A 22993-nucleotide genomic window follows, 5' to 3' on the forward strand; every position below is an offset into this window, starting at 1 on the left:
GGCACTGCCTTGCCTGGCCTTCTCCAGCTCCCGGCATTGTCTGCAGGCTGCACAAAGCCCAGGAGGAGCACCGCACGGTGGAGGTGGAAAAGGTGCACCTGGAGAAGAAGCTGCGTGACGAGATCAACCTTGCCAAGCAGGAAGCGCAGAGGCTGAAGGAGCTGCGGGAGGGAACGGAGAATGAGCGGAGCCGTCAGAAATATGCCGAGGAGGAGTTGGAGCAGGTAGGAGCGTCTACAAATTCCTGGACATCCCGAGGGGCTGGGGTCAAAGGGCAGGAGCCAAAGGTCTGGCCAAGAGTAGTGGGAAAGTTGCAAAAATGATCACTGCGGTTGTGAAAGCACAGCTAATAACAGGTGATCAGTTATTCTGTCCCTTTCTAGTTGAGGTATTAACATAATCAGATCGTAAGCATACAGCTGGCATGCTGTACATACGCAGGTACCTGTGTAACCACCATCCACATCAAGGTACAGGATCTCCTAAGCACTCAGAGGGCTCACTTCTGCTTCCCCTTTCTCCCTGTCAATGCTCCACCCAAAAGGCAGCTACAGTCGTAACCTCTAGACCAGATTAGTTTCACCTGATTTTTAACATCATGTAAATAGCATTATACAGTATGTATTCTTTTGTGTTTGGTTTCTTTCATTGAACATTATGTCTGTGAGAGGCAACCATGTTATTGCATGTAGTGATAATGAGTTTATTTCTATTGCTGAGTGTTAATCCATTGTATGGATATACTATAAATTATTTATCCATTCTCCTATTGATAGACTTTTGGGTTGTTTGCAAGTTTGTTTTTTTTTTTCAAACTTCTTTGTGGGCATCACTTATTTCTTTTGGATATGTAACAGGGATTCATATATTTAGTTTTAAGAAATTGGCGATTTTCCAAAATGATTGTACCAACCTGTACTGCCACTAGTGATAATATGAGAGTTCTAGTTGAGCTACAGCCTCAGTATTTTTAGGCATTTTCATTTTATACATTATGATATGGATGTAATGGTATCTTATTGTGATTTTAATTTTAATTTTCCTATTAACCAGTAATACTGAATACCTTTTCATAAATTTATTGATGACTTTATTTGGGAATCTTCTAATTTAAAAAAATTGGGATTCAGTAAAAAAAAGTTAAAAACATTTCCTAACTTCCACTGTGATTTCTTTTTGACCCATGGTTATTTAAAAGTGTGTTGCCTAATTGTCAAACACTTGGGGACTTTTCTGTTTATCTTTCTCATTGATTTCCAGTTTAACTTTGCTGTGTTCAAAGAACATGTGCTTGACCACAGGTTCTAGTCCTTTCAAATATGTTGAAACTTGGATGATGTAAGCAGACTACAGAAAACAACTAAAAGGCAAAGAATGTCAGACTGGATAAAAAACAAAACCCATCTATATGCTGTTTACAACAGACATGCTTTAGAAATAAGGATACAAAATGGTTAAAAGTAAAAATATGAGAAAAGATATTAATATATGATAAACACTAAGGAAAATGAAGCAGGGGTAGCTATGTTAATGTCAGACAAAATAGACTTAGAGAAAAAAGTTTTACTAGAGACAAAAATGGACGTTTCATATAAGATAAATGTGTGAATTAAACAGTAATATATAACAACCTTTAATTTGGATACACCTAATAATATAGTTTAAAATATATGTGTGTGTATATGTGTGTGTGTGTGTGTGTGTGTGTGTGTGTATAAAGCAAAAATTTAAAAAAACTAAAAGGATAATAGACAAATTCATAATCAAAGTTAGAGATTTTTAGCATCCCTCTCCCAAAAATAAGCAGCCAAAAGTATCAGTGAGGATATAAAAATTTAAACATGATTGATCAGTGTGACCTCATCGCTGCATACGGAGCATTTACCCAGCAACTGCAGAAGACACATTCACTGTGGTGTTTGCATGTTGCTTCTGCTCCAGTCTCGCCTCTCCCTCTGGGTATCCAGTATTTATGTTGGACCTTTTAACTCTATTCCACGTGTCTCTTATGCTTAGTTCTGTTCTTTTTTTCCTCCCTCTGTGCTTTGGTTTGGTTATTTTATATTAATCTGTCTTTGAGTTCCCTAATCCTATATTTTGCCAAGAACATTGTGGTATTTAGCTCATCCAGTGGAATCCTACTCTCAGATAATGTATTTTTCTAGAATGCCCATTTTATTCTTTTATTGATTTTGTTCCCTGTCCAGAATTTTCCCATATTTTTCTTAACATTTTAGTCATAGTTGTCTTAAAGTCCTTGACAGGTAACTCTTCACATCTGGATCATTTGTGGGACTGCTTGTTTTTCTTCTTGATTATTACTTCTATTTGCCTGCCTCTCTTCATGTCTAGTAATTTAGTAAATGCTGGATAGTGTGCATAAAGAATAATAGAGGCCACAGATGATTTTCATCTTCTATCAGATATAGGGTTTAGTTAGGTATGTTGGGTGAGGATCTGGTCATCTCAAGCCAATGAGAGACTGAAATGTGTTGGAACTGGGTTATAGTTTAGTAAGAGTTGGTCCAAGCCTCATTTGTCCCTGTTTCTCAGCATTCTGCTTCCTGACTTTTTATTGAGATCTGGTGAATTTATTTCTCCCCAGTCCTGAATGACTATGAGATTCATTTCTGCCCCTTGGACATTTTTAAGTTAGCTCTTTGGCCTCCTACTCCTCATAACTTTAAAGTTTTGCAGCTCTCTTGAGGAGAAGACTGACTGTGTGCTTGAGGCAGATCCCTTCTTTCTTGCAATGCCTTGTCTCCTAAGCATTGTGACATTATGGGAGATTTTATTCCACTCTTTGGCCTATTCTCTTGCACAGCCCCAGACTGCAGTAAATGCTCAATAAAGAAAATGGATGTGTCTGTCTCTCTCTCTCTACCTGTGATCCCCCTGTTCCCTGTTTTGTAATTGTTCCTCTCATTACACAGTTTTTGAGCCTGTTTGACCAGCCCTTCCATGTGCCTCCACAACTGTCTTACTTCCTTCTGCTTGCTCTCTCTTCTCTCTCCATTCTCCCCTTAGCTGATCCCAGTCCTTCAACTGCTTTTAATGTGGAACTTGATTCTACATTTCCAGGCTCAGTGTGTTAGTCGCTAAGGTGTCTGTTCCTCATTTTAAATCTGTAAAGCCAGGAGTGGGCTGTTTTCTAGTTTCCTTTTCAAAGAACAAAAATCCAGTGAAGCTTGGTCCTCTCACGGGCTCTCAGAGGAATGAAGGTGTTTTGTCCTTAGCTAAGGCCCTCCTGGTCTATATTAGGCTCAGGGGAGGACCCCAGACTTGCTGTGGGATGCTTCCCCATGGGCTAAAGTTGGACATTAGACTGCTCTCAATCCCCTTTCTCTGGAATTCTGAACAGTGAAAAGTCAGTGTTCAGATGGGGGAGCTGGGGATTGTTTATACTGGTAGCCTGGGTGAGATAGAAGGAATTTAGCATATATAATGGGTTATGTATATACAATACTTTCCAGACCTTTCATATTTAAGTGCTTTGTGGCCATCTGCTTCATTTTATGCTCCTTGCTTAGAAGTCAGTGAGGAGATGTCTGCTTATACATTGGTCCTTTCTTGGCCTCTGTTGGCAATACCCATGTTAGGTGTAAGCTTGCTTGTTTTCTTGCCTGTAGAGAGTGCCCATTACAGCCTACCCACCCTGATCAATGAGGGAATCACAAAGTCTCTGGGCTAGAAGAGCCTTTGGAGAGTATTCAGGCCAGTTGCCCCCTGGAGTAGCAATCATTTTGAAGGTCTTTCTGACATGAGCTCTTTCCATACCTCTCAGGATAGGGAGCTCACTCTTTCCTGAGATCATCACTTTGCTTACAGTTTGGATTTGCCTGGGACAAGGCCTTACACCAAGCGAGAGCTGCTTTAGGAAGCACATGGTCACACAGCCAGTTGAGTGACAGACCAGGGACCAGGTCAGATTTCCAGACTCCCACCCAAGTGCTTTTCTTGCCACATTGTGAGGGCTTGGGTCCAAGAATAGACCCCAGCTCTCAGAAAGAAGAGGATTCACTGAGATAACCTGTACCTCATGAGAGCAGGGAAAATTGCTGAGATTGGCTGTATGACCAGGAGAAGTGACTAACATGTGAGAAAAGAATCCTCTAGTCTGGCAGCAAAAAATAAATAAGTAAATAAAAGAAAGAAAAAAAAGTCTCCATTTGACTTCTGGTTGACACTACTAAATATGTTGATCTTGAGTAGGTTACTTTCCTTCTGCAAGCTTGGTTTCTTATATATAAAATACAGAAAATAATCCTTGCCCTTTCTCCCTCTTGTGAGAGTGGTGAAGCTCAGATGAGATGGAAGAAAAGAAGGCTGATGTATTATATGGAGGCATTGGAGAAGGCCTTGCTAATAGTAAGGTCTCATATCCTCTTGGCTCACAGGTACGGGAGGCCTTGAGGAAAGCAGAGAAGGAGCTGGAATCGCATAGCTCATGGTATGCTCCAGAGGCCCTTCAGAAGTGGCTGCAGCTGACCCATGAGGTGGAGGTGCAGTACTACAACATCAAGAAGCAAAATGCCGAGAAGCAGCTGCTGGTGGCCAAGGAGGGGGTGAGACGTGCCCTCTTGCTGCACTCTTCTCTTCTCCTTGCCTCACCCCCTTCACTTGCCCTTTTTCCTCTTCTCTGCCTCTCTATATCCCTCTGTTGGACAAAGAGACATTCTGGTGTTGGGTTTTGTTTCTTTTCCTGATGCACAGTTTCTAATAATGTCCTCAAGCTTCTGGAGAAGGGAACAAGGGTGCAGGGCTACTCCCACCTGCCTTCTGGGAAAGATGAAGTGGAGGCAGGTAGACGGAAGTCTCTGCCAGCCCAGACTGACACAGGGACAGACTCCTCCTAGAGTCAGGATCCCTTGGCTCTTCTCATTGCTTGTTTTCTTTCTTTCCCTACTCTTTCCTCTCCCATTGGCTTCCATTTTTCTTTCCCATATTCTCTTTTTCTCATGCCGCCTAAACTATGCTAGCAGGAGGGGGAGCCAGCCACAAAATAATGTTTTTCATTTTTCCAACCTCTACTCCCTGCTCTTTTTAAGCTGAGGGCCTCATCTTTGCAGGCTGAGAAGATAAAAAAGAAGAGAAACACACTCTTTGGCACCTTCCACGTGGCCCACAGCTCTTCCCTGGATGATGTGGATCACAAAATCTTAACAGCTAAGTAAGTCACACCTGCTGCCCAGCTCTGGCGATGTCCATCCCATCCTCAGAGTTGGAGGGTGTCCAGGGCCTCCAGTCCCGATTCTGTTTCTTCACTGGAAGAGGTACAGCTCTGGTCTCCTGCCTCAGCCCTTAACTACCTCCCACACTGCTCTTAAGTCTATGATTTAAGTGTGCTTCTTACATACACATACCACCCCGCCGCCCCCCTCCTCTGACCCTGCCCCTGCAACTTGTTCCTCTGAGAAGATGACTCCTTTCTCCTGGGGCTTAGGCCCAGCCCATGCCTTCCATTTTCTTTCTTCTCTCTTCAGGCAAGCTCTGAGCGAGGTGACAGCAGCACTGAGGGAGCGTCTGCACCGCTGGCAACAGATTGAGATCCTCTGTGGCTTCCAGATTGTCAATAACCCTGGCATCCATTCCCTGGTGGCTGCCCTCAACATAGACCCCAGCTGGATGGGTAGTACGCGCCCCAACCCCGCCCACTTCATCATGACCGACGACGTGGATGACATGGATGAGGAGATTGTATCACCCTTGTCCATGCAGTGTAGGTGACCTCTTGGATAGGGATGAGGGAAGGGGGCTTTGATGTGCAGATTGAGAAGTCTGCTGGTCTCTGCCGTGCTTAAGCCAGATATGCGGCAGAAGCCAAGATGGTTTAACTCATTACCTTTGTTCATAAAGCACAACCTGCATCAAGGTATTCCTTTATAGTTGTCCTGTTAGTGGTTTTCCCTTGCTATATGCTCCATCTGCCCTATGGGTCTATTGTGTTAAGTGTGTCTCCCTCACTCTTTGTGTTTTTTTAATCCTTTTATTCTCCTTCCCTCCCTTCCGTTCCTATCTACCTTTATAAAAATAATCTCCTTTAGTGATTCATAACATAAAAATGGCATTCATTTTGACTGTTGCTTTTACTTGTTTTAATTTTATATTCCTAATTTTTAATTGCTAAGTAGATAAACAATGTCTCTTTCTGTTTTTTCACGTGAGGGCCCCAGAAGCAATAGTCCCTTATGGTGATAAAGCCCCAAATCCTCCAAGCTAGAAAGACATTCTTGTCCAGGAGGGATCTCCTGCATAAGCATGTCTGGCTTTCCACCTGAACTCGGCCATCCCCGCCCCCCCCCCCCCCCCCCCCCGGCCCCCGCCCCCGGTCCTGGGTCTTCCCTTTCCCCGTTCTTTCTGCGAGTGGTGAGAGCTGAGTAGAGCAGAGTCGAGGGAGACAGCACTCTGTGGGAATTCTTCAGTGAAGGAAGAGACACACCCCCTACTGACTCGCTGAATTTTTCTCTGGATCAGAGTCTCTTTTAGATAAACAGAATAGACTTTTATGGAAAAGCTCTTGTCCTGGGCCCATATCCCGTGCGTGCAGGGGGGATGGCAGAAAGCTGGGCTGGGTTAGGGGCTCACTTTGAGATAGCCAGATCTTTAATCAGGCTGGATGTTTTTGTAAGTTTCTCCAGCCATAGTTTGCCTCTGGCCAAGCCTCTTCTTTCTGTGGACTGATGCCTTGCAAAACTTTCATCAAAGGCCCAAAAAGGTTAAGGTCACTAGCAGCTAGAATTTGATTTTGACGTATTGCTCTAAAGACTCCTGTGTTCTCCGGGTTGGGAGGGACCTTCATGAGCCCTGAGTCACTCCCCCCTTTCCCCCGGCCCTTCCCTTACCCCACGGGGGCAGGGTGAAGCCCTCGGTGAATCCGATTCTCTTCTCCTTTCGACCTGGTTGTTGGACCCTAGATGCTGCCTGGCTGATGGGGCGTAGGTTCAGTGACCGCTCTCTCTGCTCAGCATCTGCCGGCTCAGACGATCAGTCCCTCTGGAAATACCCGGGTTTGAGGAGCCCCTTTGGGGCTTTTGTTTTTCCGACTTTGGGGACTAAACCAGCACTCCAACCCCACGGGCCCCTTGTCCTGACTGCATCACTCCCCTGCCTGTTCCCTCTGTTCCCTCACTGCAGTCCCTACTAACTCCAGGGAAGGGTTCGGGGGTGAGGAGAATCAGCCTGCTCAGCTGAGGCCTGGAGAGGGAACAGCCGTGGTGATGGAAATCTTCAGCTTCTCCTTTCAGCCCAGCTCCACTGATGTCCCAGTGGCCCTTCATCTGGCTGGGCTGAGATGGAAAGAAGGAATGAGAGAGCCTCCTCCTCCTTTCTCTTTCTCTGCTTCCCCTGCTGTCTCTCTTTCTCCATCCCTGTTTCACGTTTCCTCTTCCCCTTAAGGTGCCCTTTCATGTCTGGAAAGCCACCAGCCATTTAGAGGCCCTACCTCGCTAGCTCTCCATCACCATGGAACCGTGCTCTCTTCCTGGTGGCCCTTCCAAGGCTTCTGCCATCCATGTAATCTGGCCCTTTCTCCCATCTTTAGGGAGAAGGCAGGGAGGCCCATCTATCAGGGCAGAGGAGAAAAAAACAAAGGCGTGAATTCCATTTTCAACTGGAGCTGGCAGTGAGCCCAAGAGGGATGCTCTAGCACGTCTCTAAGTTACCTGGTACCTATATACCCCTTCTCTGGGCATGGTGGCCACCATCTTCTAAGAGCCTGATTTGCAGCATTGATCCAAGAGCTGGGTCTTTGTTGTGTAAATGCTTATTAGAGGAAGTTTGGAAAGTAAAAAGAGTAAATATGGGCTTTAAAAGGCACCTGTAGTTCCCACCATATTTGAGCAGTCTTTTGTTTGTGAATTTTTAAGTAATTTTTTATGTAGTCAAGATAATGATAACCACTGTCATTTACTGAGTGCCATGAACTGTGTCAGGTACTTTAAAAATATTATCTTGAAGCCTAACAACAACTCTGCAGGATTTTATAAATTAGGAATTAAAGAAGTAAGTTACTCAAGGTCACAGCTAGAAATAGAAAGACCTGGTTTCAAACTCTTGTCTTTTGTATTCTATTGCTCAAGGTATTCCTTGTACATGAAAATCTGTATCCTTTTGTTTCCGCTGAGCATTTTAATAGGCCTTTTTCTGTGTTTTAAAAGTCTTCTCAAGCAGCACTTTTTTTGGTTGCACTGCAAGTCTTATGGGATCTTAGTTTCCCAGGGGTTGAAGCCAAGTCCTGGCAGTGAAAGTGTCAAGTCCTAACCACTGGACCACCAGGGAATTCTCATAAGTAGCATTTTTAATAGCTGTATAACCTTCCAGTAACTGGATGTGTTATCATTTTCCTGTTGTTCCACCTTTATTTTTGCTTTCATATGATTATTAATAAAGGTATGATGAACATATTTATGTATAAATCCTTTTCTGAATTGTGAATATTTCCCAACTCTGGCTTTCTAAAAAGGCTGGTTCTTTGTGCCCTCCCGGACCTTGTCCCAAGCCCCTGTCCTACCCCATCCTGCCTGTGTCCTCCCACTAACTGCCTTACCATCTCCGTTCCTAGCAGTGTTGGCCCTAGGTCTTCTTCCATTGGAATTGCCATTGAAATTGACCTGGGCACCTCATTTTCAACTGGCCCCTCCTTTAGGATCCCTGGTGGGAGGTTCTTGGGAGGAGGTGCCCCATTCTCCAGACTGGGGACCGAAGGCCCAGAGTGGTCTCCAGTAAGCATCTCTCCACAGGCGAACTTGCTTCCCGGCCAGCCCAGAGCAGGTGGCCCTTCCTTACACTCTCTTCTCTCTCCTTGCAGCTCCCAGCCTGCAGACCAGTGTCCGGCAGCGCCTGACGGAGCCGCAGCATGGCCTGGGGTCTCAGAGGTTGGTAGAGGGCGAGGCTGGCCACTTCTTGACAAGCCGGGTCTCTCTGCGGCGAATGCGCAGCCTTTCATCTGGACAGTCTTTCAGTTCTGAAGGCCTCGGGACCAGCGCTCCACCTGCCTCTGCTTCTTCTTCCTGCTCCTCTGCCACCACCACCACCACCACCACCACCACCACTACCACCACCACCACCTCCATCACCACCGTCCATGTCCACCCTGTCTATTACCACCACAGCACTTCCTATTTCCTCCAGATGGAGCCCTACCCTGACCCATCCCCTTCTGACAGCACCGCTGTGATGCCTTGGCACTCAGAGAGCTTGGGGTATCAGCTGTCTCTCTTCTCTCCCCTTCTTCCCATCTGTGCCTCTCTGCTGCCTTTACCTTGGCCTTTGCCTGCTGGCTGCTGCTTGGTGGGCTGTGGGGGCTGTGCAATGGGGTACCTTCTCCTTGTCCTGTCTTTTCCCAGCCTGGGACCCCTCCTTGAGGTCAGCCTAATGCCCTACACCTTTCTTTCCTTCTCTCCTTGGGGTTTGCTGACTCTAAAAATGAGTAACAGACCCCCTCCCTCACGGTCCTATAGCACTTTGGCCTAAACTCTCACATCTGTTATCTCAGTGGAGTCCTCACTTCTTTATCCCCTCAGCAAACATTTATGGATACCTACTCTCTGCCAGACTGCTGGGCATGGGGATTCGTAGATGATAAGATACAATCTCAGCCATCAAGAATTATGGTCTGGTCTGGGAGAGGTACATAAATGATTCTGGAACAGTTGATAAGTGCTATGGGGGTGTTGAAGAGGGAATGACTAACAGTGTGAACCTGGGTGGAACGCTTCACAAAAGAGATGACATTTGTGCCAACAACCTGTGTGCAGGAAAAGGAGATTGAGTATTCTAGGCAGAGGGAACACATATATAGGCTTGGAAGTTCATGAGAATCTGATGGAACAGAGTAGCAAAGGAGGCTAGAATGATGCAAGGCTCTGAAAGGCTAGGAGCTTTAGCTATTACCCTTTAAGAGACAGAGAACTGCCAAGGGGCTTTTAGAAGGAAGTGAATTGGTCATATTTGCATTTTAGGAATAAAATTTTATAGCCTGTATAAAGGAAAGAATGGGGATACTAGAGGAACTTGGAAGTCACTGCAGTAGGCCACCAGGGGAGGTAATGAGGTTTGGGGGTAAAAACAAGAGTATTAATTTGGTAACTGACTTTGAGGGGTGGAGGAGAAGGAGGCATCTAGGATGATGCCCAGGTTTCTAGCTTGGGTGACAGGAAAACTGTAGTACCTTTCATAAAATTACTCTTCAGAAGGGAGGAGGAAACAGATTTAAGGATTTTGGACAAGCTAGGTTTATGTCAGGCAGGCATGAAAACACTCCTGTTCAGAGAAGGAGTTAAGATTCTGCAGGTTAAGTAATTTTCCCCAGGTCCCAAAGCTAATGAGGAGCAGAACACAGACTAGGACTTGGCTTTCCATTCCTGGATGCTGTTAGTTATGTTTGGGCTTCCACAAGGTCTCAGTAAGTGAACTGTGTAAGGACTGATGACAAGCTTTCTCCCACAGCTTCAGGGACTTGCCCTGCTCACACCTCAAGGTAACAGGTTATGGTAAGAGATTGTAGCCTTTACCCTGCCTGAACAAGCTTAGAGGACCCTCAGAAAGACCTTCAGAAACCACCTCTCATCTCTGAAGTTGTGACCACGGTTTAGTCCTGGCCTCTGAACTGCAGCTTACCCTGTTGCTTCCTTTTGATTCTGCGTTACTCTGGATACCAGTCTTTCTAGCTCTGCCCCTCGGACTCTGGATGGTTATCCTTGAAGTCTGTTCCTTTCTCTTTCACAAAAGGACAGCCTTTCCTAGTGTTATCACTCAGCAGAGTTGCTCATTTTCATCCTCATCCTCATTTTCATCAAGAAGCCTAGGCAGGGAGACTGCCCTTCCCAGTACGGATGGACAGGATCAAAGTGCTTTGGGGGAACTAGAGGATGCTGTGAATCTCATGCTCAAAGGCCCAAAGCGGGTGGGGGGAAGGGGAGGAGTACCTGCGTCCGCCTGGCCTGTTCACTACTGAATTTTCTTTCGCACCATGCATCAGAGGATCATCTCTAAAGGCAAACAGGCTCTCTAGTAAGGTTAGTAGCTTGGGACGGGAGCCCAAGGCAGCCCAGCCTTTGGGGAGGGACACCCCTGCCCTGAATTGTCTCAGAGATTCAGGGAGGGAAAGTGAGCTTGCTCAGTGGGCCCTTTCCCTCACATGTCCACCCAGGCTTCCTCCTAGGTTCTTTTCTTGCTTTGGAAGCCTCAGCTTTTGTTGATGATAGAGGCATGGAGGGCTGGGAATCATGACCAAATGGGGCAGTAGGCCAGGAGGAGTGAGTCTGAGTGGACCCCAACCTCTTGACCTCTCTTCCTTCCTTGGCATTGAAAAGGCAGTCTCCTAGAATCCTCACCTCCTCAATCTAGAAGGCCCCTTGTCCCAGTGTGACTGCTCCCCAGAATTTCCTTGGCTCCTTGCTCAGTGGTTCATATCTGTGTGGAAAAGGCAGCGTGTGGAGAGGATCATCTTGGGACTTAAGAGAAACAAGGACACATTTAGACAGAAGAGGGGGCACCATCAGAAATATGAAAGCAAGTGGGAGACATTTGGTAAAATACTAGAGTAGGTGGCTGGAACAGTATTTGGAATGGAAGTTGGAGCTGAGATTGTTCTCTGCTGTTCCATGTCTCCACGAAGGTACTGGCCCACAGAGTGACTGCTTGGTGAATTGTTTCCTACTGAGAATTAAACCTATAATAACTATCAGCCAGCCTCCTGCTTCTGCCTGTTTTTGGAGCCTGGTCCACTCCCTAATTTTTTACCCACAGCCTTCTCCTTTCTAGGTCCTGCTGTGCTGTCCTCTCCCCTCCCACTCATGACCCTTTCCCTTTAGTTTTCTGACGTGGATATTTAAACATTTCCCTTAGCCCTCTCCTCTGCCTCTGCCATGGGGTCTAGGGCCTCTGGGAAAGTGGAAGGATTAAAGGATTGGCAGGGGACTCCTGTATCTACCTTTTTGTCTGTAAGGCAGGAGGGTTGGCATCAGAATTAGTTCATGGTCTTCTTAGGAATAGCCAGCCCTTTAAAGGGTCTCATCTATGCTGGACCACCTCTGTGAGCATGTCCAGTGTGCAGTGCCATGTCCCCACAGCTCAGCCTTGCAAAGAAGCCTCTTGTGAGTGGCCCATGGAAGGGTCTTCCTGCTTGACTGGCATCATCTTCATTCCCACAATTCTTTCTACATTTTCAAGTGCTTTGCCAACATACTTGGGCCTCTAAACAGTCTTGCAAAATAATTGAATTGATGTTATCTTCATTTGGCCAAAATTGAGGACGAGCAAGGTTATATGACTTGTCCAAGGTCACACAGCAAGTCTCAGGCAGAGATGGAAATTGAAGTAGACCTTAGGACTTCCAGTGGGCAGCTCTTCTGAACCACTGCTCCTTAAAGGCCAACATCCTGTCTTTCTGCACACCCATACATTCTCCCTGTCAGCAGAGCTCTGAAAAAGGCCCCAGTCTTCCTACTGCCAGCCAACTTTGAACTCCAAAACACTTCTCTGTGACCTTCTTTGAATCCTGAGAGAAGGTTGGAAGAGGCAGCATCTTGGCCTTTCAGGGGGGTGAGGGATTGTTTGCAAGGCTGTTCTAATCTTTTTCTCCCCAGTCCGGGTCAGGCCCACTGACTGCATGTTTCCCTGTTCCTCGGGGCCTGGCCCAGACTGGATGTGTCCCCAGGTGGGACAGGAGTTATGTGTGTTAGCTTAGGGTTGAGTCCTGAGAAGTCTAACCAGCTCTGGAGCAGAGATTTTGCTGAGGAGGGTGCCTGTAGCACTGAAGCCTATGGCTGCATCGGTTTAAGGCCTGGCTATTCATCAGGGGTGGGGGCCAGACCTTAGAAAGCCCTTAGCCAGAGAGTTAATGGTATAATGACATTTGTTTTTGCTTCTTATCTCTTTTCTCTCCATCACTTTCCCCTCTTTTCTTTCCCTTGGTCCTCTGTATTTCCACCTGCTTCTCCTTTTGCTCCCCATGCCCCCCCCCCCACACATACACCTGCCCATATTACTTTTTTCTCCTTATCTCTTCTCCAATCTATCCTTATTCCCTATTCCTACCTCCTCTCTTGTGCTGTGTCAACTTACCTCTGTTTCCCATTCTTCCCTCTTTCCCACCTGCTGGTCACCCTATTTTCTCTCTCCTGCCCCTCTCTCCATCCCCATTTTCCTACCCTGCTCTTGTCTTCTTACATGGTCCCTCTCTCCTCTTCAAATTCCCCCCTGCCCCCCACCCTCTGTGTTTCCCTTTTTTCCTCTCTGACCTGTCTTGCAGGGATTTGACCCATTCCGATTCGGAGTCCTCCCTCCACATGAGTGACCGCCAGCGTCTGGCCCCCAAGCCTCCTCAGATGATCCGTGCTGCAGATGAGGCTCTCAGTGCCATGACCTCCAACGGCAGCCACCGGCTGATTGAGGGGGCCCACCCCGGCTCTCTGGTGGACAAACTGCCTGACAGCCCTGCCCTGGCCAAGAAAGCACTGCTGGCGCTGAACCACGGGCTGGACAAGGCCCACAGCCTGATGGAGCTGAGTTCCCCGGCCCTACCTAGTGGTTCTCCACATTTGGATTCTTCCCGTTCTCACAGCCCAAGTCCCCCAGACCCAGACACGCCATCTCCAGCTGGGGACAGCCGAGCCCTCCAGGCTAGCCGAAATACACGTATCCCCCACCTGGCTGGCAAGAAGGCTGCGGCTGAGGAGGATAATGGCTCCATTGGCGAGGAGACAGACTCCAGCCCAGGCCGGAAGAAGTTTCCGCTCAAAATCTTTAAGAAGCCTCTTAAGAAGTAGGCAGAATGGGGGTGGCAGTGGTGGGACAACTTGTCCTTCCCTGGTTTTCTGCCTCCCCTCCCCTTCCTTCCAAGATACCTGGCCCCCAGCACAGGGCCTGGGAGGGGCTGGCTCCAGGGCCTGGGCACTGTATATACATGCCCCCCACGTCCTTGGGTCCTTCAGCATTATTTATTAACTGACCACCATGGCCTGCCTCCTTCCCAACCATGGGCTGCTGCTGCACTCCCTCTCCACTTCAGTGCATGTCTTAGTTGCTGTCCCCTCAGCTCCCAGCTCCACCTCTGGGGTTCAGCTTCCGTGTCTCTGCTGTCCCAGTTTTGAGGTTTGGTTTCTTGTTATTCTCTGTCTCCTGCTTTCAGGCTTCTCCCTCCCACCACTCCCCAACTTCCCCTAGCAGCTAGCAGGGGAGAAAGAGGGAGTAACTTCTGACACCTGTGCCTCAGATCTCTTCCACCCTCTGCACCCTGCACCCCCACCCCGCCACTGACGATGGTTCTCTTTGCCCCAGACTGGGGCCTAGGACCTAATATTTGAGGTTTGTTCTCTGGAAGTGTGGTGGGCCAGAGGTAACCTCGGCTTGGGGCTTACTAGGACTCCAGGGGTCCATGGGGGAGTAAAACCAATTCCCAGAGAGCAAGTCACTAGGGTTTTGAAGAGAGGCTAGGCTCAGGGATAGATTGAAAGCAACTTCTAGTCTGAGGATGAGTAGGAGCCAGAGATGTGGGCTACAAGGCAGTCACCTTTTCTCTCTTCTCTCACCCACACCTGCTTCTCTCTTATCCCCACTGCCCCACACTGCAGGAGGGTTTGTCTGTAAGAGATGCTGCCCAAATGCTCCCCAAGCATCATTACTCCTAAGGCTCAGGATAGTCAGCTCCCCAACTGTAGGAGCCTCAGCTATGATAGAGGGCTCTAATGGGGCCCCGAAGCTGTTGGGCAGAGTGTTGTCACATTTGAACCAAAAGACATTTTAAAATTGAAAAATGAAATCTCCTGAATTTCCCAAGTGCCTGCACCACATATTCCCCCTGTCAGACCCATGTTCATGTTACTGCATTGCCTGGGCCAGAGGCTCAAAGACACAGCCGGTTTAGGGACAGGGTGGCTGAGGAAGCTGGTATGGGTCAAGGTGGCTGTGTGACCGCTTCCCCCTCACCCTTCCCACCCTCTAGACAACTCTCTCCCTTACCTGTTTTTGCTATGGCTGTAAAGATATTTTCCCTCTGCCCCACTCCCTGCCATCTTTACTCTGGGATCCTATTTTGGGCCTGGGGTGGGGGCACCTGGGGCTGGTCTTAGGAGGTTCTAGGCTGAAGACTGCCTTGTACCCCCTGGACAACCTCACATGGGTTTTTCTGTGTTATTTCATAAGGCTCTCTGAAGTCCAATAAAGCATGTAGGAGATTTTAACCTCTGCTGGCTTTGACTCTCATTGTTCCCTGTGCTCTGTGGCATAGCAGATAGGATGAAGGGACGTTTCTCTTCTGCCAAGGGAAAATGAAACTCTAATACCTTACCCAAAACTCTCTGGTGGGGTTACCAGATGAAATACAGGATACTCAGTTACATGTGAATATTAGACAAATAACTTTTTAAAAATATAATTATGTCCTATGAAATGTTGGGGATAAATTTTTATTAGCTTAACCTTGCAACCCTACCTCTAGGCTATTTGATCCTATCATATAGCTTCACTGATCACCTATGACTTTTAGAATTATAGGCATATCTCATTTTATTGCACTTTGCAAGTATTGTACTTTTTACATATTGAGGATTTGTGGCAAGGGAGTCTTATTTTTTTCCCAACAGCATTTACTCGCTTCCTGTTTCTGTGTCACATTTGGTAATTCTTGCAGTAGTTCAAACCCTCCACCTGCAAAAATATTACCACTGCTGATGGCTCAGATGGTGGTTAACGTTTTTTAGCAGTAATGTATTTTTTAAATTAAGCTGTGCACTTTTTTTAGACAATGCTATTGCACACATAAAAGACTACAGTATAGTTTTATATGCACCGGGAAACCAAAAATTTTGTGACTTGCTTTATCATGATATTTGCTATATTGCAGCGGTCTGGAACTGAAACCATTCGGTGTCATTTCAGGGGGCTTTTTAGAACTCCTGGTGCTTTATGTTTCAGTGCAGAAAGAACTCAGCAAGAGGCAAAGTGATATTATATAAGAGGTGATTTATTAGAATAGGATGCTTGTGAGGCTTACAAGCTGGTGAGGGGGGTGCTGTGCCCCAAGAACTTACTGGACTACAGTTATAATTAAAGGAAAAGCAGGGAGGAGAAGAACTGCTTTGTCTTTCTTGAGTAGACATCATTAGCTCCTCCTCCAAATTAAGTAGGGGAGTGTTTTCCTACACAGTCAAGCTAGGTCCATAATTTTTTTTTTTTTTTTTTTTAATGTGTGCAGAGAGCATGTCCTACAGATCATTAACTTACTGAGCTCATGGGGCAGGATGTGGGGCTCATGCCATCATTGTTTTATTGTTTGGGGACATGTCTCATGCTTGTGTTGCATGGTTTTGTTGCTAAGCAAGTCTGCTTTCTTGAGTAATCATAACTTACAGGGGTCTCCCATAATTATTCTACTTACAATCCCCTAGTGGGATTAACTAATTACCTGTTTTGTCCCTTTACTCTGTCCCTATGAGAACCAAATCACCAATATCTTTGAGGTATTGCTATGCCTCACGGGAACCTTGGGATCACCTTGATGGCAATAAGGAACCAATGAAAGGTTTTACAGTGGAGAATGCCACATGAGATTTCATAAAAATTAGTTTGCCTAGCCCAAAGCTGAAGGATCTACATCAGACTTGTGCGTCATGTCTCACCTATGCTTAACGTTTGGTCACCAAGTCCTGTCCATTCTACCTCTCCAAGGCCTTACTGCTGACCCTATCTCTGCCACCACCCACTTGATAATTCTAAAACCAAACGGATCATAGCCTTGCCCACTCAAACTCTGCCAAAGCTTGCTCCCGTTTCTATCAGGATAAAATCCAAAGGCCCTTCCTTGGCATAGCAAGGCTCTCTCCCAACCGGACTCAGGCCCACCTAAGAAGGGTCTGGAGCTCCCAGCCTCCGTCTACGTATCTCTGGCTAGAGCCCACCTCAGACGGCAGTCTTGGGTTATCATAATATAACAACCGTCAAGACAAGAAAAAGTGGATGGTTGGAGTTTTGCTATTTCCAATACACTAGAACCTTCTTGACCTCTGCGGGAACTGCCGGCAAGAGGGGCGGGGCAAGACCTGGCAGGCTGGGCCCCGGAATCCGCTGTGCCCACATCCAACATGGCGGCGGAATGTCTGCGTTCCCGCCAGGCGCGTTCACTCCCAGTGCTGCCGTAGGAGAGGCGCCATCTCCCCGGCCTTGCCCACACTCAACATGGCGGCTGTTGGGTCAGGCCGATTCTGCTACGCTAGCCCCGCTCACCGGCCGCGGCGCTGGCTGCGTCGCGTGACGTCACTCGAGCTTGGTCGCGTTGCTTTTGCGTCGCGGCTGGCGGGAGCGGGAAGGGAATTCGGATTGCCTTCCTCTGCTCTGTGGAGGAAAGTGCTCTCTGGTCCTAATTCCAGGCCCTGCACCCGAGCAAACCTTCGAGCCTGACCCTCCGTGCTCGGCCACCTTCTCGATCGCACCGGAGCCTCAGAGCTGCAGTCTCGTGTCGCATCTTTTAGAGCCTCAGTTACTAGCTGCGATGCATGTGATCAAGCGAGGTGAGAGGCCGGGGAGGGGGCGGCGGGTGAGGGACGCGGGCTGCCGCCGCCCTGCAGTTAGCCGCGCCCGCCCGCCTCTGCCGCTTCCCGCGCTACCGGCAGCGGTTTCCCGCCCTGTCAGCTGCTTGGCCTCCTGCCCTTTGGTCAGTCTGTCCCCAGTTCCCCTCCGAGCTTCAATCTGCGCCCCTCGGCTTTGTCATCCAGCCGCTTTTCTAAAGAGTAGTAACACCTTTCCCTTAGCGAGTTGTAACTGTGTGCGCCCAGCACTTTGCAGGCGGCACTTTATTCCTCTCCGCGAGCCCCTGAGGTAGGGGTTATTAGCTGCGTTTCGCGCAGAGAGAGGCTTCGGGGCTGCATGGTCACCCAGTTAGATGCTGGTGATGCCGGACTTCGAACCCGTAGCCAACAACAGTTTTATTGTTGTTGGTCACAACAATAAAAAAAGCTTGGTCACCTGTCCTAGCCTAGGCCTGGGAGAAGCTAGGTAATCAGGGGCTCTGCATTCTACACGGGCACCTACCAGCTTCCTGATCTCTTTTTGTGGAGTGAAAAAGTCAGTCTCAGACACAGACATCTCCACAGAGTTGTCGCTGCGTGTTTCCGTTGTTGGGAAGAGTAGTCCCAGAGGAGTTTGGGATCGGGACTACTTGGCATTACCTTTGATAGGAAGAGATAGGGAATTAGAGTAGGGTGGCCGAGACATATTCTGACAGGGTGGGGACCGGGAAGAGCCTTGTGTTCTTCCTCGACACATCTTCCGTTAGACTTGCTGAGGACTTCCTTTGTGTCAGTCCTTTGCTTGATTCTGTGAAATTAATTTTAAGAGGAGACAGACTTGCCTCAGGAAGAAAAAAAGTTTATAATCAGGTTGGAAAAACAAGAGCAAAGCATACCTTTAACAGAGAACCACATGGGACAGATAGGAACAAGTTTTGAGTCTACTGAATATGCCTCTGTTACAGCATTAAAGTTATTTCAAAATTGTAAATACTGGTTGACTGTTTTGTCGACTAGGTTGTGAGTGTTTCAAAGATGGGGACTTTATGCCCAAACTTAGTACTGAACCTGCCGGTGAATAGATGCTCCAAAAGTGAATGAGAGAATTATTAGGTTGGTGCAGAGGTAATTGCGGTTTTACATTTTTGAACTTTGCTGTTTTAGTATTGGAATACATTCTTAAATAAATGTGGTTATGTTATACATCATTTTAATGCATATTTCTCACTTTGTGCTTTTTTTGCTGAGGATTATTTGCTTTTTTTTATATTTAAACTATAGAAATGATGTTAGACAAAAAGTAAATTTGAGCGATTTTTTTTGAGTTCAAAATGGGTTGTAAAGCAGCAAAGACAGCTTGCAACATCAACAACGCATTTGGCCCAGGAACTGCTAATGAATGTACAGTGCAGTGGTGGTTAAAGAAGTTTTGCAAAGAGAACCTTGAAGATGAGTGTGGTGGCCAACCATTGGAAGTTGATGACAATTGAGAGCCATCCTTGAAGCTGATCCTCCTAGACAAACACTCAAGAAGTTGATGAAGAACTCAAAGTTGGCCATTCTGTGGTCGTTTGGCATTTGAAGCAAATTGAAAAGGTGTAAAATCTTGATAAGTGGATGCCTCATGAGCTGACCGAAAATTTAAAAAAGAGTCATTTTGATGTGTCGTCTTCTCTTATTCTACACAGCAATGACCATTTCTCGATCAGACTGTGAAATGTGATGAAAAGTGGATTGTTTACGGCAACTGGTGATGACCAGCTCAGTGGTTGAACAGAGAAGATGCTCCGAAGCCAAACTTGCACCAGAAAATGGTCATGGTCACTATTGGGTGATCTGCTGCTGATCTGGTGCTCTATAGCTTTCTGAATCTTGGTGAAACCATTACATCTGAGAACTATGCTCAGCGAATCAATGAGATGCCCCCAAAACCGCAATGCCTGCAGCTTGCATTGGTCAACAGAGTGAGCCCAGTTCTTCACTATAATGCCTGACTGCACGTCACACAACCAACACTTCAGAAGTTGAATGAATTGGTCTATGAGGCTTTGCCTCATTCACCATTTTTACCTGACCCCTCGCCAACTGACTACCACTTCTTAAAGCATCCTGACAACTTTTTTCAGGCAGAACGCTTCCACAACCTGAGGAGGCAGAAAATGCTTTCCAAGAGTTCGTTGAATCCCAAAGCACAGATTTTTACACTACAGGAATAAAGGAACTTATTTCTCATTACCAAAAATGTATTGATTGTAATGGTTCCTATTTTGATTAATAATGATGTGTTTGAGCCTAATTATAATGATTTAAAATTTACAGTCTGAAACTGCAGTTACTTTTGTACCAACCTAATACTTTAAGATATAGAATGTGATGCGTGTTGTAAGTAGGAAGGTAGTTGATTTGGTTGTAACTAGGTGGTTTACAGCATAGAGATAGAGTTATGGCCCTTCTTATCATTAGTATCTTTGAAACATCATTCTCTACATTTCTCTAGTCTCCCATTTTAGCTGTTGAGACCAAAGACCGAACAACATAGTGCACTTTTGTTGGTCGATTCCTTTAAGTGAGAGGGGACGGATTCAGTTTTTTTAGACCTTTAGAAAAAGATCTGGAAAGATGAGAAGCTCTTAAGAAACATCTGTAACAGATGAATCATAAACTTGTGATCATAAATCTCGGGAGTGGGTAGCACCTCTGTGTTGCATTTTTAACCTTTTGGGTCCACTTTCAAATACTGTGGTTTAAAAAGTACTACCTACAACAAAGGCAGGTCTTATTTTGTTTCTCATTCCTTCAGAGAACATAATTTGATCCAGATGGTTTGCTGCTAGCCTGCCAGTAACATTCAGCAAGGCTTGTTCATATACAAAGTTGTACGTAGATTTATTTTATTTTTGATCTTTAATTTGTTTAGGGTATTCTCTCCTCCCCTTATTTTTGGGATGATACTATAGAAGCAGACTAACACATGCAGTTTTTGCCAATCGTAGTGTAATCATTCAGGAGGGCAACTGCAGTAAACTTAAAATACTTAACTGAATGTACTAATGTCTTGCCAAGCACCATGAGGTTAATAGCAGAGGGAGAAGGCATCTCCATCTTCCATGATCTTAGGGCTGTTAAGGATATAGGAGTAGTTTATATGAAAAGTGTTAGATAACAGAAGGGAATAGTAGATGAATTTTTCTTATCTGCTATCTTATTATTCTTGGTGGGACAGCATCGTATTGCTCAAGGAGGTTAAGATTAAAAGTTGAGAACCATTGGAATAAAGGCAATGTATCCAAGCTGTAAAGTGTGCTTTGGAATTCAGTATAGTGTTTTCAAAGCCCACACTAAAAATTATTTTCCATTATGACTGAGTACACACACGTATATGTAAGTATTTACGTAAAACAGAACCAAACTTTGCAAAATAGTACTTTCTAAAGCATCTATTTGCACTCTTATAATCTCCTGTATTCCAGATCCTCTCTCTCCCTCACCACCCTTCCTCTCCCTCTTCCTTCCCATCCTTCCTAATTCCCTTTACAGCCCACTGTGTTATTTTACGATCTGTGTGGCTGCTGTGCTCGGCACTGAGGTTACAGTGCTGAGTAGGCAGAAATAGTTCTAGCTTTCAAAGATCTTACAATCAATTGAGAAAAATAGATGAAAACATTAACATAATGTGATCAGAATTCTAATATGTAAAATATAGGCTATAGCAGCCCATTCGTTCAATTATTCAGAAAGTATTTACAGTCGTTCCTCAGTATCCATGGGGCATTTGGTTTCAGGATCTGCTGTGGATACCAAAATCCATGTATACTCAAGTTTCATGGTCATCCCTCAGTCTCTGTGGATTCTTCATGTGCAAATTCCAGTTCAGCATCCAGGGCTTCAGCCAACCACAGATCATATACTGTTTATGGATGTGGATTCAGAGGACTGACTATATTCAGCATCTCTTATGCCGGGAACTGTGTTAGGTACTATGGATTCAGCAGTGAACAAAACAAGCTAAATTCCTTTTCTGATTGGAGTTCACGTTCTGGTGTGAGTGACAAGAATGAGTTAATTCCACATAGTGGTTTGTGAGATGGTGGTGGTAAAACAGGGTAATGTGGTAAAGATGAATGAGAAGGTAACCTTGGATTGGGTCCTTAGGTAAGGTGGTGACATTTCAGCTGAGCTCTGAATAATACTACGAGCCAACTGTGTGAAGATATGTGAGCTGAACTTTGTAGGTAGAGGGAATAGAAAGTTCATATCTTGCAAAGAGGCATATACTTGGTCTTACAGTATTAGCAAAGTCTCCCTGAAGAGAGGAATTTAAAAAGACAGCTTATACCCAGGATGAAATCAGACAATTAGTGTTCTAGAGGATTTCACAGGAGGAGGAGGGCAATGTGAGTTATAGTGTTTGGGGCAGGTTTCATGGATGTGGTGAGAGTTGGAGAGTGAATAGGAGTTAGATGTATGGAAAGGCGGAAGAAGGACTTTTGGGCAGAGTAAGGTATAAGCAGTTATATGATGTGGGAATGGGACGCCTTGTTGGGATGTAGGATATTTCACAAGGAGCAGTAGAAGAGATGGGGAACCAAATTAAGGAAGGCCTTGTTTGATAGAAGAGGATAATGTAAGCAGGGATTAGTGATATGATGAAATCAGTTTATGGGTTGAAAAAAAATAATCAAGTGAAATGATAGGCTAGAGAACAGTGGATCACTGATCCTTTAGCCCTTTAGTGTTCCTTCCGTTCCCAGTGTGAATTTAGAGAGTTGCTTTTGTACTTTCTGTCAGTTCCTGATTAATTTGACAGCTGCAGATTTTCAGTTTGCTAATACTGCCTTGTGGTCACCTATCTGCCTAACCAGTTAGTAGAGCATTAAGGGCTCAGTCCTGGTGTGTGCCAGCTAATTTACTCTATTCCAGAGTTAAACAATGCATATGTGAGTTTGTTAGAAAAGGAGATCACAATGGTAATCAGAAAGTGAAGGGCTATCTTAGTTAATGTATTAGTGTTTAAGAAAAACTAACTTATTTTATTGATGGTGGGTTACTAGCAGTATCTTATTGTTCATTATTCTTTATCAAACATTTGAGAAAGTCCTTGGACCAGCCGGACTTTGTTAGGAAGAAGAAAGAGCTATAGGATGTAAGTCCAAATCATTAAAGGACTAACTATATAAGGTCCATATGTATGTGCTTCCATATCCCCAAAATAAAAAATGAGAGGTTGCCTCTGGAAGATTGTTTTGAGTTACAAGTAGAAAGAAGTACTTCTTTACATGGTATGAAGTAAATACAAATCATTAATTACTCTAGGAAAGTACTAAGCCGTATTTATCATGAAGGTGTTAGGATGGAGACAGGTTTATAAATCATTTAGCATTCAATAATTATTTGAGTACCTGCTATGTGCTAGGCCTTGAGCTTTGGTTTGGGCACTGGGGAATAAATACATTGATAAATAAATCATGACAAAAATCTTTTTCCTTTTG

General features: G+C 45.7%; 2 protein-coding genes across 5 annotated transcripts in view; both read left to right on the forward strand.

Annotated features, from left to right (window-relative positions):
- The window catches only part of STIM1 (stromal interaction molecule 1), a 187220-nt gene extending 172038 nt beyond the window's left edge, over positions 1-15182 (forward strand). The window contains exons 7-14 of one of the 4 annotated variants that reach the window (XM_070473339.1): positions 47-224; positions 4398-4565; positions 5070-5170; positions 5484-5719; positions 6915-7007; positions 8807-8873; positions 10979-11015; positions 13253-13396. In XM_070473339.1, coding sequence (XP_070329440.1) covers positions 47-224; positions 4398-4565; positions 5070-5170; positions 5484-5719; positions 6915-7007; positions 8807-8873; positions 10979-11015; positions 13253-13297 — 925 coding nt within the window. In that variant the 3' untranslated portion in view covers positions 13298-13396. Of the gene's footprint in view, positions 1-46; positions 225-4397; positions 4566-5069; positions 5171-5483; positions 5720-6914; positions 7008-8806; positions 8874-10978; positions 11016-13252 lie in introns of all 4 variants that reach the window. The other 3 variants (XM_020891107.2, XM_020891113.2, XM_020891108.2) reach the window with 3 other exon arrangements.
- Positions 15183-17235: 2053 nt separating this feature from the next.
- RRM1 (ribonucleotide reductase catalytic subunit M1) overlaps positions 17236-22993 on the forward strand; it is a 40065-nt gene continuing 34307 nt past the window's right edge. Inside the window, exon 1 of the mRNA XM_020891103.2 lies at positions 17236-17507. Within this exon, the coding sequence (XP_020746762.1) occupies positions 17489-17507 (19 nt within the window). The 5' untranslated portion in view covers positions 17236-17488. The remainder of the gene's footprint in view (positions 17508-22993) is intronic.

This window comes from Odocoileus virginianus, chromosome 10 (genome assembly GCF_023699985.2).
Source record: "Odocoileus virginianus isolate 20LAN1187 ecotype Illinois chromosome 10, Ovbor_1.2, whole genome shotgun sequence".
NCBI lineage: Eukaryota > Metazoa > Chordata > Mammalia > Artiodactyla > Cervidae > Odocoileus > Odocoileus virginianus.